This window comes from Saimiri boliviensis, chromosome 3, assembly GCF_048565385.1.
Source record: "Saimiri boliviensis isolate mSaiBol1 chromosome 3, mSaiBol1.pri, whole genome shotgun sequence".
Lineage (NCBI taxonomy): Eukaryota > Metazoa > Chordata > Mammalia > Primates > Cebidae > Saimiri > Saimiri boliviensis.
This window is the reverse complement of record NC_133451.1, coordinates 60,337,799-60,354,388: the sequence shown is the minus strand read 5'-3', so window position 1 is coordinate 60,354,388 and position 16,590 is coordinate 60,337,799. Positions and strand designations below refer to the sequence as shown.

At 32.9% G+C, this 16,590-nt stretch overlaps 1 protein-coding gene across 12 annotated transcripts in view; it reads left to right on the top strand.

Annotated features, from left to right (window-relative positions):
• EPHA5 (EPH receptor A5) overlaps positions 1-16,590 on the top strand; it is a 354,031-nt gene that overhangs the window by 73,305 nt on the left and 264,136 nt on the right. For all 12 annotated transcript variants that reach the window (XM_074396211.1, XM_074396212.1, XM_074396215.1 and 9 more), the window contains exon 3: positions 1,206-1,869. In XM_074396211.1, coding sequence (XP_074252312.1) covers positions 1,206-1,869 — 664 coding nt within the window. The remainder of the gene's footprint in view (positions 1-1,205; positions 1,870-16,590) is intronic.

The following is a 16,590-nucleotide window of genomic DNA, read 5'->3' as shown; positions in this document are numbered from 1 at the left end:
TTAACCTCATGTCTAAAGAAATAAGTGTCTATGAAGTTTTTTATCTATAATAATGTCTGAAATCACACATTCTGGATTTTTTGAAAGTCAGTATGGTTTCATTTTTCTTTGTGTTTCAGTGTTACTTTAAAGATTTAAAACAAAATTATATATCTAGTTTTTACACACAGATTTTTTATAGGTTTCAGAAATTCCTTAAATTATAATGACATCTTTATGAAGAATAAAAATTTGGCTCTGTACTGTTAAGGAAATAGTTATGTTACATTGAGATTCTCAGAGCTGGAGTATTTTACTAGGAAAGAGATAAGTTTAGACCTCTTCTTTGGCCAAATAATGTTTTGGAAACTAAATAAATTGTAGTTAATTTTTTTTTTACATTCTATATATCTTCAGAACTCTTAGCCACTATGCATAAAATAATGCCTTGATATGAAAGAATTAATGGGGTCTCAACATATCACAAGAAGTTAGCATTCAAAATGACAAGGCTATCCATATAACTAATCTGTAATTTTTAATCGCTTTCAAATCTGTCTCCATGTTTATATATGTAGATAAATCTATGAATTAGTATTTAGCTAGCCAATTTGTGAGAGTCCTGGATAGATGAGTTCAGTGAAATAAAGATCTGTTATTAATTTTAAACTAATGGATTTTCTTTCAACTTATATTATATTGATGTGTTATTTGTGACATAACAATTAATTACTCTGTTTATATGTTACATTTTTCTTCCCTTTTTTTCTCAAATTTGCACTTTTTTCCATTTCATTTTTTAATTGTATTTCTTTTATTTCTCTTAAACTTCTTCTAATGTGTATGCTTAACTTTATTCAAAATGTACCTATTTTCCTTTTTCTGCTTCATTTTGTTAACCTTACCCACATTTAAATTTCTTTTATTTTTACTCAGAATGCATGTTTTCCCCCTCTGCCCAGGACATACTAATATGTGTTTCTCTTTGAGTTATGTTGGAGACAAAGTATAAGTTGTTAATTTACCCAATTTAAAAATGGCAATAAAAAATTTGTGATTCTCTTCTCCCAATACTTCATATCTAGTTCCTTCTGTAAATACCACATATTAAGTATATGAATGTTTCTAAATCTGAATTAGTTTTCTTTTATAATTTTTGCTATAGTTCCTGGTTATTTTCTATTTTTTTTTTGAATGTTTTTATCTTTCTGTTTTATATTGTACAGTGGGAAGAGATTGGTGAAGTGGATGAAAATTATGCTCCTATCCACACATACCAAGTATGCAAAGTGATGGAACAGAATCAGAATAACTGGCTTTTGACCAGTTGGATCTCCAATGAAGGTGCTTCCAGAATCTTCATAGAACTCAAATTTACTCTGCGGGACTGTAACAGCCTTCCTGGAGGACTGGGGACCTGTAAGGAAACCTTTAACATGTATTACTTTGAGTCAGATGATCAGAATGGGAGAAACATCAAGGAAAACCAGTACATCAAAATTGATACCATTGCTGCCGATGAGAGCTTTACAGAACTTGATCTTGGTGACCGTGTTATGAAACTGAATACAGAGGTCAGAGATGTAGGACCTCTAAGCAAAAAGGGATTTTATCTTGCTTTTCAAGATGTTGGTGCTTGCATTGCTCTGGTTTCTGTGCGTGTATACTATAAAAAATGCCCTTCTGTGGTACGACACTTGGCTGTTTTCCCTGACACCATCACTGGAGCTGATTCTTCCCAGTTGCTTGAAGTGTCAGGCTCCTGTGTCAACCATTCTGTGACCGATGAACCTCCCAAAATGCACTGCAGCGCTGAAGGGGAGTGGCTGGTGCCCATCGGGAAATGCATGTGCAAGGCAGGATATGAAGAGAAAAATGGCACCTGTCAAGGTAAGAGTTTGCCTCCAGATCTGCAGGGGCTGTCTGCTTCAGTTGGATCATGTATATGTATTTCCTACAATGATTATGAGCAAATGACCTTTTACTTTGCTAATTTATGGAGATTATTTCTCTCAAGTTTGATTTTTCCCTTTTCAGAATTTTAAAATTTCTGGCAACTGTGAAAGGTTTAATGTAATATTTTATTGGATATACATAATTAATACTCAGAGAGTGTCTGACTTGTGGTATAATATTTCATATTCACTTTGCTTTTAGAAATTTTATTTCTGAAAAACTCAAACCAAGGGACTAGTAACCTTCATTGTATATAATTATTGTCTGCTACTTCTAGTTTCTCTCCATGAACTTGTTTTCTATTCTTTATTTGCTGTATAAAATTTAAGTGCAAAATCTTAGATTAGACGTGTTTTGGCATGTTTTTAACTGCCTTTTAAAAATTCTTCAGAAAAAAAGTTCAGCCATATGAACTTTACAGCAAAACATTTGTAAACTGACAGGATTAGTTTACTGTGTTGTTTACATATGGTTCCAATTATATGCTTGCTTTTAAAAAATTACAGATCAATTTTAAATGCATAATAAGCAGTGCCCAACAAAAAGTATTTAAAGATAGAACTGATACAAAAGGTCATTTTAAAGAAATTTGCCCTTGGGAATTTTTTTTTCCTGCTTTTATTTTCTTTTAAATTGGAACTTGGTCATGCATGCTTCTCTCTTCATTTGAAAATGCCCATATATTGCCCGCAGTGTGGTGAGTTGGCCGTTTAAACTGGAAATTTGTCAATGGCTTTCTAGAACAGGGGAGTAATTTATGTCAAAGCAAAGAGCAGTTTATGGAAAAGAAAACAAGCATTTTCTATTTAAATTATTCTCCCTCATGATCCTGAACTTGTTTTCACTATGTTGTGAGTATACTAAATAGGTAATAAAAGTTAATGAGTATTAACTGAAGGAAATCTGGATGCTGAGCAGACCCTTGGTCCCACCTGATATCTTCAGGTGCATTTATTTTTCCTAAGTCCACTCTATTACATGAATCAAACTTCCTCATTTGTTCATGCTACACTGTAGATTATCTATCCAGGGAAACAAAACTAGGGAAATTACCTGTAAATTATAGTAACTTCGGTTAATTCTCTCCAGAAACACGTTGCACTTTGAATTTCCTACTTCAGCATCAACTTCCATTTTATATCTTTACAATACCATCTACAATTAATTCTGTTGTTTTTCTGTGAAATCTATAACTTTCTACACCTGATTTTATATATACACAAGCACATCTGAAGGTTTTGTTAAATCAAAATTGTGTTTTTAAAATGCTTCTAAGGTTATTGAGGAAGTGAATCACAATTTTTTCAAGATTGGGATTAAAGAAACGTTCTAACTCACATTATATTTTGTTTTTGAGCAGTCTTTTATTGGGTTAAGGTGAAGTTTTATGTAATTGAAGATCAGAAGCAAGAATTATAAGCAATCCATTGAATTTCTGTCTAAAATATTGCAAACAAGTATTATTAATTATATCTAAAATTTTATTAGTATTATAAAACAACATACTCTATTTGGTTGTTTGCTTATATCATTGTAGAGAATGTGTGCTCACTTAGTTCAGACCACTATGACCTTTCTTTATTTTGATTGACAGATAGTATAAAAGGCCTCTCTCCATGTTTTGAGGATGCATTTGATTGTTGATTAGATTAAAACATTCTGCTGGTGATGATCACAAAAATCTTGGGAGGCAGCTTTTTGACAGAATGCAATGCAATGTCAACTTAGTGCAAGTGTTAACACACATCTTTTCTTTAACTTCTCACATTCTTAAGAATTGAAAAGTAGAACCTTAACTGAATGACGGTGGATTAACTAGAGAGTTTGCATTTTAGAAAACTTTACTAAACTGGGCTCTGTCTTAATTCACGCATTTATCTTTCTTCCCTGATAGTATGTGCAGTGGTTTGCAGAGGTGATGCAAAAAGTTTACTGCACAGCCCAGAGAATGGTTCATACATGTAGTCTGCATGATTAATGTCTGTGGGTATTTTCCTGTGTACAAATGGTATGTGATGGCACTCCAGGAAGAATTTCAAGTGTTTATTATATACATTACTTATATAATTGAATGACTCATTGAGTGAATAAATAAATCTTAAAGGTTTGCCTCAGAAAACTAAAGCATCATAGATATTGTTGAGACACTTCTATCTATAGTAATAAGTAAATGTAAATGTGTGTGTGTGTGTGTGTGTGTGTGCATTTGTGTGTGTGTTTTAAATGCCACCATGACTCTAGCTTATTTTACAATCTTAATTTGCTAGCCTCAAACCTCTAAGCAGGGATCTTGATGATTTGGAACCATCCTTCTAAATAGGCCAGAAATTTAGGAATTATTCTTCACATCTCTTTTCTACTCACTATCCAGTTCCAATCCATCACAAAGTGTTTATTGAAATGACCATTCAACTTTCTCTTAAAATCCTCTACTTCTATTTCATTTTTTCCTTCGATGTAGAGGTAAAACTTTTTGAAACTTTGTTTTCAAATATAGTGAATGACTTTATATATAGTTTTGATTTTTGAACCATATGAATGCATCACCTATAAAAAATGCAAATATTCTTTTCACACACCCATCCAACCCCAGGAACCTCCCTCTCACCCTCAAACACACATTTTATACCCTTAAGGGATTTTCTTTAAGACAAAGTTTTTGTCTTTAAGAGGTTGCCTGCTTTTGCTCCAGTTATCTTTTGTGACTCATCTTAAATTTTGCTTCCTCCCCTTCCCTATGCACTAGCCAAGCTACGTTTTTTCCAGTTTCTCAAAGACAATTTGCTCATTTTTACTACTTGTTGTTTTAAGAATATGTTCTCTTCCCGTGAATTATTCTTGTACATAACATACATTAATTCTTTACATCTGTGCTCCTGACCAGTCAAGGCTAGATCAAGCCTCACTGTTTATTCATATAGCTTTCCTTCATAGAACCATCTAAAACTATTATTTTACACCTATTTGCTTACTTGTTATCTGTTTAATTATTTTTCTAGTCCTGTTAGTCTACATATTCCTTGATGACAGGAGTAGCAGGAGACTATGTACTCCTTAACCTAAGGGATAAGAAAGAAATACAAAACCAAAAGGGAAGTACAATGAATTCAAAAGAGGACAGAAAATGTTCAAAGACGTAGAAGACTACTGTGTTTTTAAATACCACTTTGTGTTGAATTATTTTACCGTTGTATTATCTGTAAAAAAATCTCAGTGGTCTGAAAATTGACTGTTATGCCTTTTAACTTAATCATTTCTTAGTTTTAAGACTCTCAGGCCAAATTTCATGTTCAAGGTATTAAGTCATATGTGATTGATCCTTCATATATTCACTGTTAGAAAAGCCAACTTAGTGAATTTTACAAAGCACAGAACACCACATATTTAAATATAATACGGCCCTAGTCCATGATGACATTTAATTATTCAGTTTCTTGATAATAAAATGATATTGGAATTTAATTAAATATAATTATATTATTAAGAAGCTAAAGTTTGAATATATCTGTGGCAATGATTATCATGTATTAGTATTTCTTAGTCTGTGCTGGAGGGGATTGAGTACTCGCTGTCATATCATGCTCATGTGACTTGTTATATGTGCTTTGCATGATGGAGTTGACACATGGCCTTTTACAAACTAAACCGTCAGGATTCAGAATGCTCGGCAGCTCATTAACATATGGCCTCAATCCAGACAACCAAGCACTGAGTCTGGAGTCCTGGTCAATTTAGCAATTTGTGATCTGTCATTTTCATATAACTTCCTCTCATTTAACTTTCTGTAAGAGAATTATAGACTACCTCACCCATAATAACCTGGTTTTGACGAGGTAACAAAATACTCTTGTTTCTATTGTATGAACTTAAAATGTAGTGTACACTTATTTTTGTAAGTCTTACTTATATGCCTAAATTTTCTGTAATAAACTGATTTAAGTCTACAGATTTCTTTCTTAGAAGTCTTTTTTATTTTCAGGAACAAATAATGTCCTAAATCCATTAATACAAGTATATTTATCCACTTGTATTTTTTATTATTTCTGATGAAATTCCTGCTATTTTTTCCCTAAAGATTCATGAGAGACTTTTTTTAGTAAAAATGGTTAGCAAAAACACATTTTAGAAGTTTCTGCCTTTTATTGAAGTGAACGTTTTTGACAGAAGTAATTGAGTTCACATGAATCAAATGTTGCCTGCTGAGTTCTCTTGTGATTATGTTGCTGACTTAGATGCAAGGCAAGACCACTAATCTTCATCAGTTGCTAGTGGAATTAAGTAATAATTTGAAATTAGCTCTAGATAATTATAGTTTAACTTATATCAAATGTAGGAAAGAGATTTAGATTGTGGGTCACTGCCAAAACCAGTCAGAGTGAAGAAGGTATATAGCACATGCTAAAATACAGGATAAGGAAGGTTACACTTCAAGGGCTATGGAGAAAAAGTACTTAATAATTGTCCAACTAGAAGATGATTGCACAGCAAGGAAAATATGGTGAAAATACCCTCTTGAAGAAAGAGCCTTGATTCAGAAATAGTAATATACAGCAGGGAGTAGGATGTCGATCATTCATACTTCTGGTGCATATTTATGATGGAAACAAATTGGCTGGAAACATAGTGTGTTAGGTGTTCATGTAATTATGCAGTGGCAAACCTAGTTATTTTTAATTAGGCACATTACCAAAAAATATCAAAGGGATTGATCTTTTGACTCTGTTTGGCAAGTTATTATATGTAACAAAAGAAACCTATTTTAATTTCAAAATTTGAACAAGATGGAGATTATGGAAGTACAGAATATCAGTGATGCCTGGGTGTGATTTGTCGGTATGTGTGTGTTCTGCTTTTGTGAGAAATTACCAAGGAAATCAAATATTTAAATCATTTCATCCATTTACAAATATTATACAAGAGAATAATTCAAATATACTCTTTGTTCCCCCGTTTTAACTGCTCCCTGGCCTACTTTTAGCTTAGTTCTAATAAAATTTTAGAAAGTAGTCTACATTTAGTTTAGTTTTTCTTTCTGATAAATCAAGGTTTTTCAACACTGGCACTATTGATGTTTTGGACCATATTATATATATATATATATATATATATATATATATATATATATATATATATATTGCTGGTGGGGAGGGGGATGTTGTCTCTTTCATTGAAGGCTATTTAGCAGCTTTCTTGAGCTTTTCCCTCTAGACACAATAGGACACTCTACTTCCTGATTTGGACAGTCAAAAATATGTCTAGATATTGCCAAATATTCCCTGGGGGCGAAATCACTCCCAGTTGAGAATCACTAATCTAAATACTTGTCCCATCCCCAAATCAACACACCTGCCACTAATACAAAATATGTTTATAGACATGTTTATGGACTGGATACCTTTGCAAAAGTGAACATTTTTATTTAAATTTGGAAGAATGAAGGAGATGTACATGTTTAAATGTGACTGATTGAACTTGAATATGGTGGGGAATATGCTGCTTGTAAGAGGCAGCATACTCCAGTAGTTTAACCACATGAATCCTGAGTAAAAATGAAAAAATTCTTATTCTACCTCTGCCATTTACAAATGCTATATCCCTGTGCAAGTTACTGAATCTCTCTGTTCTTTGCTTTCCTCATCTCTACCTACCTCATACCAATCCTGTGAGATATTATATAAAAAAATTATTTGGCAAACTACCTAGTACACTGTATTTATTCAATGAAGATTATTTATTATAGCTCTCATTAAAAATAAAATCCATTTATAGGCATATGTGTCTTCATAAAATAAAGGCTAGCTACAGGTTATAAAAATACCTAGTTTTCTTTAAGTAGGTAGTATATTTCTGAGCAATTTGATTTATCAAAGAATAATATCACATTTTTCCATTGGATGAATAAAACTATGTAAGTATTATAGAACTTCCTTTATAAAGATTTTGTTAGAAGTGCAAAGTGGAAAGATTTGCTCTCTGGTTAGACATTTTCACTTATTCTATAAGTTGTTATTGCAGTGGGCACTGTATCCAGCCTATACAATTCCTGTATCCTAGGAATGCAGATATATCTGCATACAAACATGCATATAGGTTGACATCTACAGTTAAAATGTATGCAATTTTCTAATGGTGGTGTGGTTACCTAGGGATGAAGTGTGCTATTTTAGATAGGGCAATAAGAAAATGTTTCTTTGTTGTTTTGTTGTTGTTGTTGTTTCTGAAAAGGTGGCATTTAAAATAGAAATGAGGAAAAAAAACTATGAAAAGTATGGGAAACAGTACAGCAAACAGAGGGAGCATCCAGTGCAGAAATCTATTTTAATATGTTAATTTTATGTATGTCTCATTTCTTTATAAAATTACACTTAAAAATGTATTTGCATATTAAAATCTGAGAAATAAAAGATCTGATGATTCCAGAACTTAGTAGTTAAAATATGCTGTTCTTTTACGTTTAGTATTATCTTAAAGATAGGAAACTCCTAATAAATATCTAGGGTTAAATGCATGCGTATTGAACATGAACAATCCAGTTTTTTTTTTTTATGAGTTGTGTTGGTAGATGGTTATTTGTAAATTATTACACTTGTTGAAAGTATAAAACCAGTTTTTTTCTTAAAGAACTTGTTTCATTGTTTTGACAATGGTTAGTAACTAGTGACTCTTCTGCTATATATGAATGGATGAACACAGGGACTTGGCAATGAAAGAAATGAAATAGAACCAAAAACCTTATGATTCCTTTCTGGTCAAAATTTTAAATCTGGTTTGCACTCCAACTTTCTCACTCATAAAGAAAGTATACTAGTGAAAGTCTCGAGGTTGTATATATTTTTAGTTTAGAATAAATGTAACAGGTAAATCCTATACCTCATCTTTATAGTAACAGTAATAACTACTTTGTAAATTTCACTTTGGGCAGGTCTCTAGGATGTTTTATATGATGATGACATGTTCCATATTGTTACTGTGCAAATGAATCTTAACATTAATGGACTTGAGTTTCATCATGGTCATATGGATGAATTAATGATTATATTTTATGTTGAAATGTCTCACACTTGTGTAAACACTTAAAAATAAACATTTATTAAAATAAGATGCACTGGATAAGCTCCTTTTATTATAATGCATTTTATAAAATGATAATTATCAGGAAATATTTTAATAATAAAGGCCTCACAGAAAGCTTTATATATTTAAAATTCACATTTAAATATTCCAGGAAACCAAAAAGTGGTCCTTTTGTTTTATTGTTTGCTTCTTTTCTTATTGTTCAAACACGAGCAAAAGATAAAGTCTGATAACATAAATCAGAACAGCTCTCATGGGAAAAGTTATGTGTACAGAGTAATTTGATGGTGAAAACTCAGAGTGTGATTTAGCAAATATTTCAGTATCAGTTCTCAGATTCTTGAGAACTAATAGTTCAAAAAATGAATGCAAATTTTAAGAAACAAAGTAGCCAACACTTGCATAAAATAATTCAATGGACTTCAAACATTAAAATTGATCTCTGAAAGCATCGGGAGGTATTTGTGTGTGTAGCAAATAAACGGCATTAGGCTTAAAAATGATGTCGGCCTCAGCTCAAATCTCACTCTACCATGTGGTATATGTGTAACTGTGGTCAAGTTACAAAACCAGATTGAGCCCTGCTTTCTTCCTCTGTGAAACATTAAATTTATAATCAGTACCTATAAAGTGTTCATGTAGCTGCAAGTAATGTCTGCCTACTTAGAAATGGTACAGGGACTGAAAGCATTGGCATCGCCTGGGAATTTTTTAGAAAGGAAGAATTTCACCCTTACCAAAGAATATTAAATCGTAATCTACATTTTAGCCACATTCCTTGGTGATTTTTATGTACACTCAAGTTTTAGAAGTATTGAAAGTAAGCACTCTTGTAGTGAGTGTGTTTTTCTTTTTTATTTCACAGATTAGGATACTGAGGTACAGATAAATTAGGACCATATAAATATATAAGGTCAAGAACAGTAATATATTTATCGTAATCCCTTTGTATATATGTAAAAGTAGTACAGTATCAATGTTTTTAGAGCCATTGTTCATTAGTTGAAGATTCGTTAATATACTTTATCATATATATGGAATTATTTAATTTTTGATATTATATAGATCTAATAATACTTCTGATAGGTGCATGACTTGAGAGTTACATATTTACTATCATTTCTTTATGCCATTATCATACATAGACAATATTTGGCAAATTAGAGAAAAAGTCAAACAACAAAAAAGTTGGAAAAAGTAAAGACTCATCCATGCTTTAATGAGTTCGATTTATAAATTAGCTGTTTGTTTATTTTGCTCCCTGTTGGTATGCTTGTCTTTTTCTTACTGAGCCAGAGTTCCTCACATGATATAGCATTTCCTCTTACTGATATGCATTATTGGAACCAAATTTTATCTAATGTTTCTGTGCTCAACATTTACAGTGCAACACAATCATTTTGAACAGTGCTGTTGTTGACCACACCAAGCAGAAATTCTGATATCGTGATATGGTGCTAGCCAGAGGTTCAGTATTTTTTTAAATGTTTCTTAGGTGATTGTAATATGCAACCAGGGGTGAGAAATGTTGTAACATTTGAGATTCATGTGTTTTAGCTTTTGGGGGCTAATAGGAATTTGCACCCCAAAACCTTATCCAGGGAAGTCCACTGATTTTGATTCTTAAAGATTGTGTTTTCTTCTCCCCATTAGGAGGTCATCAGGTAACAGCCTATTTGTGATCTCACTATGCCCATGGGCAGTTTTCTTTCTTTTTTTTTTTTTTTTTTTTTTTTTTAAACTCTGTGTCCTCTTTAGGGTGTAGCCAGATTTTCAAGTTTCAGTCTCTGTGAAGGTCTCCTGACTTGGTACAAGGCTATGGCCTTTTCTTTTGGATTCTGAGGCAATAAAATTCAAGTTCCACCTCATCCCACCGAGGTTGCAGGACAGCCAAGGATATGCTCTGGCAGTTACCACTTCAGGCTTTGGCTTTCCCTTTGTTTCTGCTCTGTGTGGATTGCCCTTCCCAGACATTTTTAGTTTATTACTTTTAATGGAATTTGTGTTGAAACAAAACATAACAAGAAACTCTAACTGTTAAACTTAATTTAGGATTTTTTTTTAGGTGTTTGTACATGAAGCATTTTCAGGTTTTCTTAGACCTTCACATAGTTGGTACTGAAAGCCTTCTGAGAACTCACAAATTGTAAATTGCATAGCTCCCTAGGCATACAATGCCCAATACAAAATGTTTAATTTTTAAAAAATTACTGTGGACCGATAGGAAGATAAAATTAGTGAAAGATATATAATTCCATTACTTGAACCCCCCAATACTAAATTCACAGTTTTTTATTAGGTAAAAAAATAAAGAATGCTTATGTTTTTCATAGGTATGTTTCATTTAATTTTATTTAAAACTCATGTTATTTTACTAAATAGCTAATATCTGAAAAAGTATTAGTTAAGCTGTCTGAAAAATTTGGCAAGTAAAGTAAGTTTCATCTGTTAATAAGCATTGTCATTTTATCATTATAATGAACAGAAGAAAAGCTGTAATTTTTATTTTTCTTCTTCTATAAGTAATGTTAGAATTAAAATGATTTACATGACTTCGGGAAACAAAGCCCTTATGCTTCCGTACATTTTTCCCTCTTTTCTAATAACAATGTCTCAAGCTTTTTTTTAACAAAACAAAAATTAAAACTTCAAGGAAAAATGCATCTTGGCTTTGAGAAAGGAGTGCGAAATAAATATATGAGTGAAACTTGGGAACACAAAACTTATTTTAAGAAAGGAGTGTGAAACAAATAATGAGTGAAACTTGCAAATACAAAACTATATTTTAATAATTTTAGCATAAAGACGTCTAAATGATATGGTCAAATTAATTTTTTTCATCAGCGAACTCAGTAAATATAATTATGTCATCTGTATAAAGAAAACAAAAGACATGAATTTAGAGATGTTTTGTTAATACTAGTTATTGAAGTAAGATTAGTAGTATTTCTTCATAGTACTAAAAATGAAGATATAGTACAGGTGAAATAGAACCAAATATTGGTCTATTTCATAATCTCTTCATTACAAAACTCAAGTGAAACACAATGATTTTCCATGTGGATAAAGGAAAATTCTTATTTTAGACAGGATAATAACATATTTGCTTTTTTTAGCACATCTTGTTTCATTACATTAAAAAATTAACATATGAGTTGAAAATTTCATGAAGGTCAGTAAGCTAGTAAAGAAAATGAGGTCTGGTGTCGGGGGTTGGGGAAGGGATTAAGCTGTCTGTTATCACACAACCACCATATTTTAATTTTAGCCATAGAACCATATATTTTACTTCAGCCCCTTTGTTTTGCTTTTTGACTTTGTAGAGTGTAAATCATACTTGATCAGAATGGTTGATTTGTGGTTTTAATTGTACATTATATCAATGATAAACCAGAATAAAAAGCACTGCTACTTCCTAGGTCCATATTAGGATTAATTTGTTAAATGTTTTGTGCTTCATCTGTGTAGATTTATTTAATGTACCCCAGATGGATTAACCTTGAGAAATCTACTTACCCACTTTAAAATGTTGCATAGAAAATTATCTAACTAACAGCAAGTGGAGCATAATTTCTCTCTCTGTCTCTCTCTCTCTCTCTCTCTCTCTCTCCAATTTATGCTACTCATAGAAAAGTATGCCTTTTACTGAATTTATATAATATATTGCCTTTAAATTTAACTCTTACTATAGTCCAGAAAGACATGTCAATTATTATAAAGCAGGAAGGCCTGGAATTACTAACCCTGGCATAGTTCTTTCTAGGAAGGATATAATTTGCAATAACAATAAAAAAGTGAATTCTACACTATGCATGATCTCATAACTGGTTTTCATTACACTAAAATGCTTTTATACCCTTTATTATTTCTCGTCATGCATGTGGATCACATCTTATCTTTAAATATTTGATTCTCTTTGGTGCTTAAATTCATTGTCTGCATTTATGGCTGACCAGTAGTATTTCATCTATAAGAAACGAAGTGATGTGTTGATATGCTTTGATCCTTTCTGATCTTGAAGATATCTTGCTCATTTGAGCACTGTAAAGGTGTAGTTTATAAAAGAAAAGGTAAGGAAAGAAAGAAGAATCCTCGTATCGGGGAAGTAACAATTAGAGCAAATGATAATTTGACTGATGGATAACTCCATTTCTTTGATGGAATTGTTAGCAGTAATCAGACGTGGAGAATGACTGCTGGAAAGTTCCTGCTGTGTGATTGTAAAGGAGAATCATAATACACTACTCCATATGCATAAGAGCTTTTCCTCTGATGAATTCAAAGCATTTTGAAAGGATTCCATTAGGACATATCTAAGATCAAATAAAAAATGAGACTATCAAAGTTTTATTTTCCATTTTATGGGTTGGAAAAGTCATGTGATGTGATTTCACCAGAGTTTCCCGTGTTTCCCTTAGGCTTCCTTTTCCCACACTACTTTTATGCCTCACAATCTAAAAGCCATGTAATTACTTGGTCCTGTGAACAGTTTTTCAAAATTCACCTATTCCCAATGTTTTCCAATGCTAAAAGCTTCTTTTTTTAGAAGCAGACTGACCTGTATTATTTATTTATTTTAAATTCTCCTTAGAAGGTTCTGTGTGTCGTCTGTGTTTGCTCTCTTGGTTCAAGCATGATTTAATATGTCAACACTGGTTTGCTTAACTGCGTTTGATTGTCTTCCATACTTCACTTAGAGCTAGGCAAGTAGCCTTTCAAGAATGTTGCTGCCCAGATAAATGAAATGTCACAACAGGGAAGACTCCTTGTTTTGTGAAAGCAGTGGCTTTCTTTGGCACAGTCAGTGGTTGGAGAGGGAGATGAGTAGGGAACTTAAACAGTAATAATTGAGCCCATTCAAGTGAGGTTGTGCTTCTCAAGGCCCACACAAACTAGGAGCAATAGAATCATGTACTTAAATTTTGGGGGAACTCCACTCTTTCTACAGGTAAAAATGAATTTAAGTCCAGGATAAGAATTTGTTTTCCCATCATGAACAAGAAAAAAAAAAAAAAAAAGTCTGTTAGCAGTTTAACCAAGTAACTCTCAAAAAAATCAAGTTTTGGTTGGATTTCTTCTGTACTTCATTACCAGGCCCTGAGTTGTTTGTTACTGCTCTCAGTACATAACGTTAGAAAACAGTTTATGCTAAAAAACGTTTTCACTGTCTCCCAAAATAAATTTATTGTTTATAATTTCAAAACCTGGATACGATTTTAAAGATGGGAGGCTCATAAAGCTTCATACTTGGCACAAAGAAAATCCTCGATACAAGTTAGTTAGATTTAAAAGTTTAAAGCAATTTAAAATTTCAATGAGATAAAATCCTAGACAAAGTGCTGGTGGTTTTTGTTTGCTTCTGTTTTTGTTTTTATGTTAGTGTTTGTTGGCATTGCTGCCACCACCTTGGCCATTGGAGCAGTGGAAAATAGGAGCACGCTCAACCTGGTACCATCTGACCAAGCCAGAGACTCATGGCAAGGCCTTTAAAGACTTGCGAGCTTTCTAAGAGTTGTTGGTGTGAGTGTAAGTGTGAACATTTTTAATTTCAATTTAAAGAGAAATAAACCAGACCAACGAGGCATGTTGTTAGTAATTAAATATATGTTATAGGAATAGAGACACTGTTAATAAAACACCTTGATCGGGAACTGAGGTTATAAGAAATTAAGCATTCAGGAAGCAGGGCACTGGGTGAAAACTTTGACTTCTGGTAAGAATCTGATGAAGGGGAAAGTCTTAGCCAAGGGCAACCTGTCATTATCAGGGGAAAGACCAGCCAGAGTGTTCCCCTGAGCAGACCTCAGGAGAACATAGTTATTTTCATCTGCGGTTACAGGAAATGGAACGAAAGCTGAGGAGAAAAGGAGCTTGTTCCTAGAAAACACAAAAGTGGGCCAACGGGAATAGTTTGAGTTTCAAGCGGAGTATAAAAACCCATAATATAGTAGAAATAATGGAGATCCCAAGAAATAAGATCTAAGATTCTGAATATCAGAATTGTCAGGATATTTTAACTGGAATGGTAAGGCAAGAAGAACGGTTGACACATATGCAAAGAAACCTGCTATATGCCTGTACTGTTAAATGTTTTATTCATATTCACTCTTTTAAGCTTGACAACATCCTGCAAGCCACCGTTTCAGGGGCAACTGAAAGCTCATAATCTTACTGACATCACACAAATTAAAACTAGAAAGTGGCAAATTGACATTTGAACCCAGTGTGTTTGTTTCAAAGTCTGTACCTTTTTATTATATGTTCTGCAATAAAATGCATTTGGAATTGACTTGATTATGTCACCTCGACTTAGATCACCTATGAGCTTAATCCATTGTTTGTAGGAGCTGCACTAGAGTGCACATGAGAGGGATGCACACCAGAAAGACTCGGGAGCCACCAGAGTTGTCTTTACAGAAGAGAGATTTGGCCCCTATTTTTAGACCTCACACTGAGGAAAAGGAAAGGTGGCCAGAAAGGAAGAAAATATAGTAGCAGGAAGATGGAACAAACAAGCAAAGCAAGACTGAGCGAGCAAAGCAAACAATGTGTCAAGAGGGTCTAGGATTCTGAAGCTCTTATTCTAGATAGTCGAGGCCATATAATTAGGCTCAATGAATAGTTAGGAACCGAACTACACTTTTTAATGGGAACATCCAAATGGGGGTCAGGGGACCTTTTGGCATAAGCTCAACATACGTGTTGTATTTGAGAGAGAGACTGTGTCCATAGGTTGAAAGTTCTCAATTCATTTCTGATTTTTTGCTTTGTACATTCTTAGACATATCAGCTGCTTTGTCTTGTCTACTCCTGTAAATAGTACAGATTTATTTTTTTATACATGTTTTGGCCTTTGGAATATTAAGGTGTCATTTGCATTCAAGTTTTGTTTTGTTTTTGTTTTGTTTGGAGGTGTGTGGTATGGAAGCAATAAAACAAAACTGGACTGTATAAAATAAGGGAGGAGACTTTGTCAGGATTCTGACATGGGAGCATCCTCTGCACCTCATGAACCTGGTTGGATCTTTAGATTTTTCATCTCCACAACAAAGAAGCTAAAGGATTCTTCATCTCGCCATCAATTCCGAAATTACACACTTAGCAGGTACACGGTTTCTGACTAGAGGAGACTTTCAGTTTGAAGTGGTTGCATGTCATTCTTGATGGTGGGAAGCTGAAAAAAAGCAGAACACAAAACAACACAATGACAATTAAAAGTAAAAGCAAAAGTAAAAATGTCTTTATAAGCAAAATAGTATAATTAAAATAATTGCTACTTCTCTGATGATTGATCTTAATGAATCCATCATGCTGATAATGAAGACAAATGTCCTTATGTTCTAATGGGTAGAACAGAAGTGTTTTAGAAAAAAAGAAAGTTCATATCCATGGATTATCTCACCCAGCTGCATGCCAGGTCTATAGAAAAGAATTTAATCCTCACAATTACTTTACCAGATATATACTGTTGTTTTTATTTTTTAATTGGGAATAAATGAGGTTAATGTAGACTAAATATAATTTCCAAGAATGCTGAGTTAGTAGTTAGTTTCAAATATAGCTTTATTATGCTTAAATATA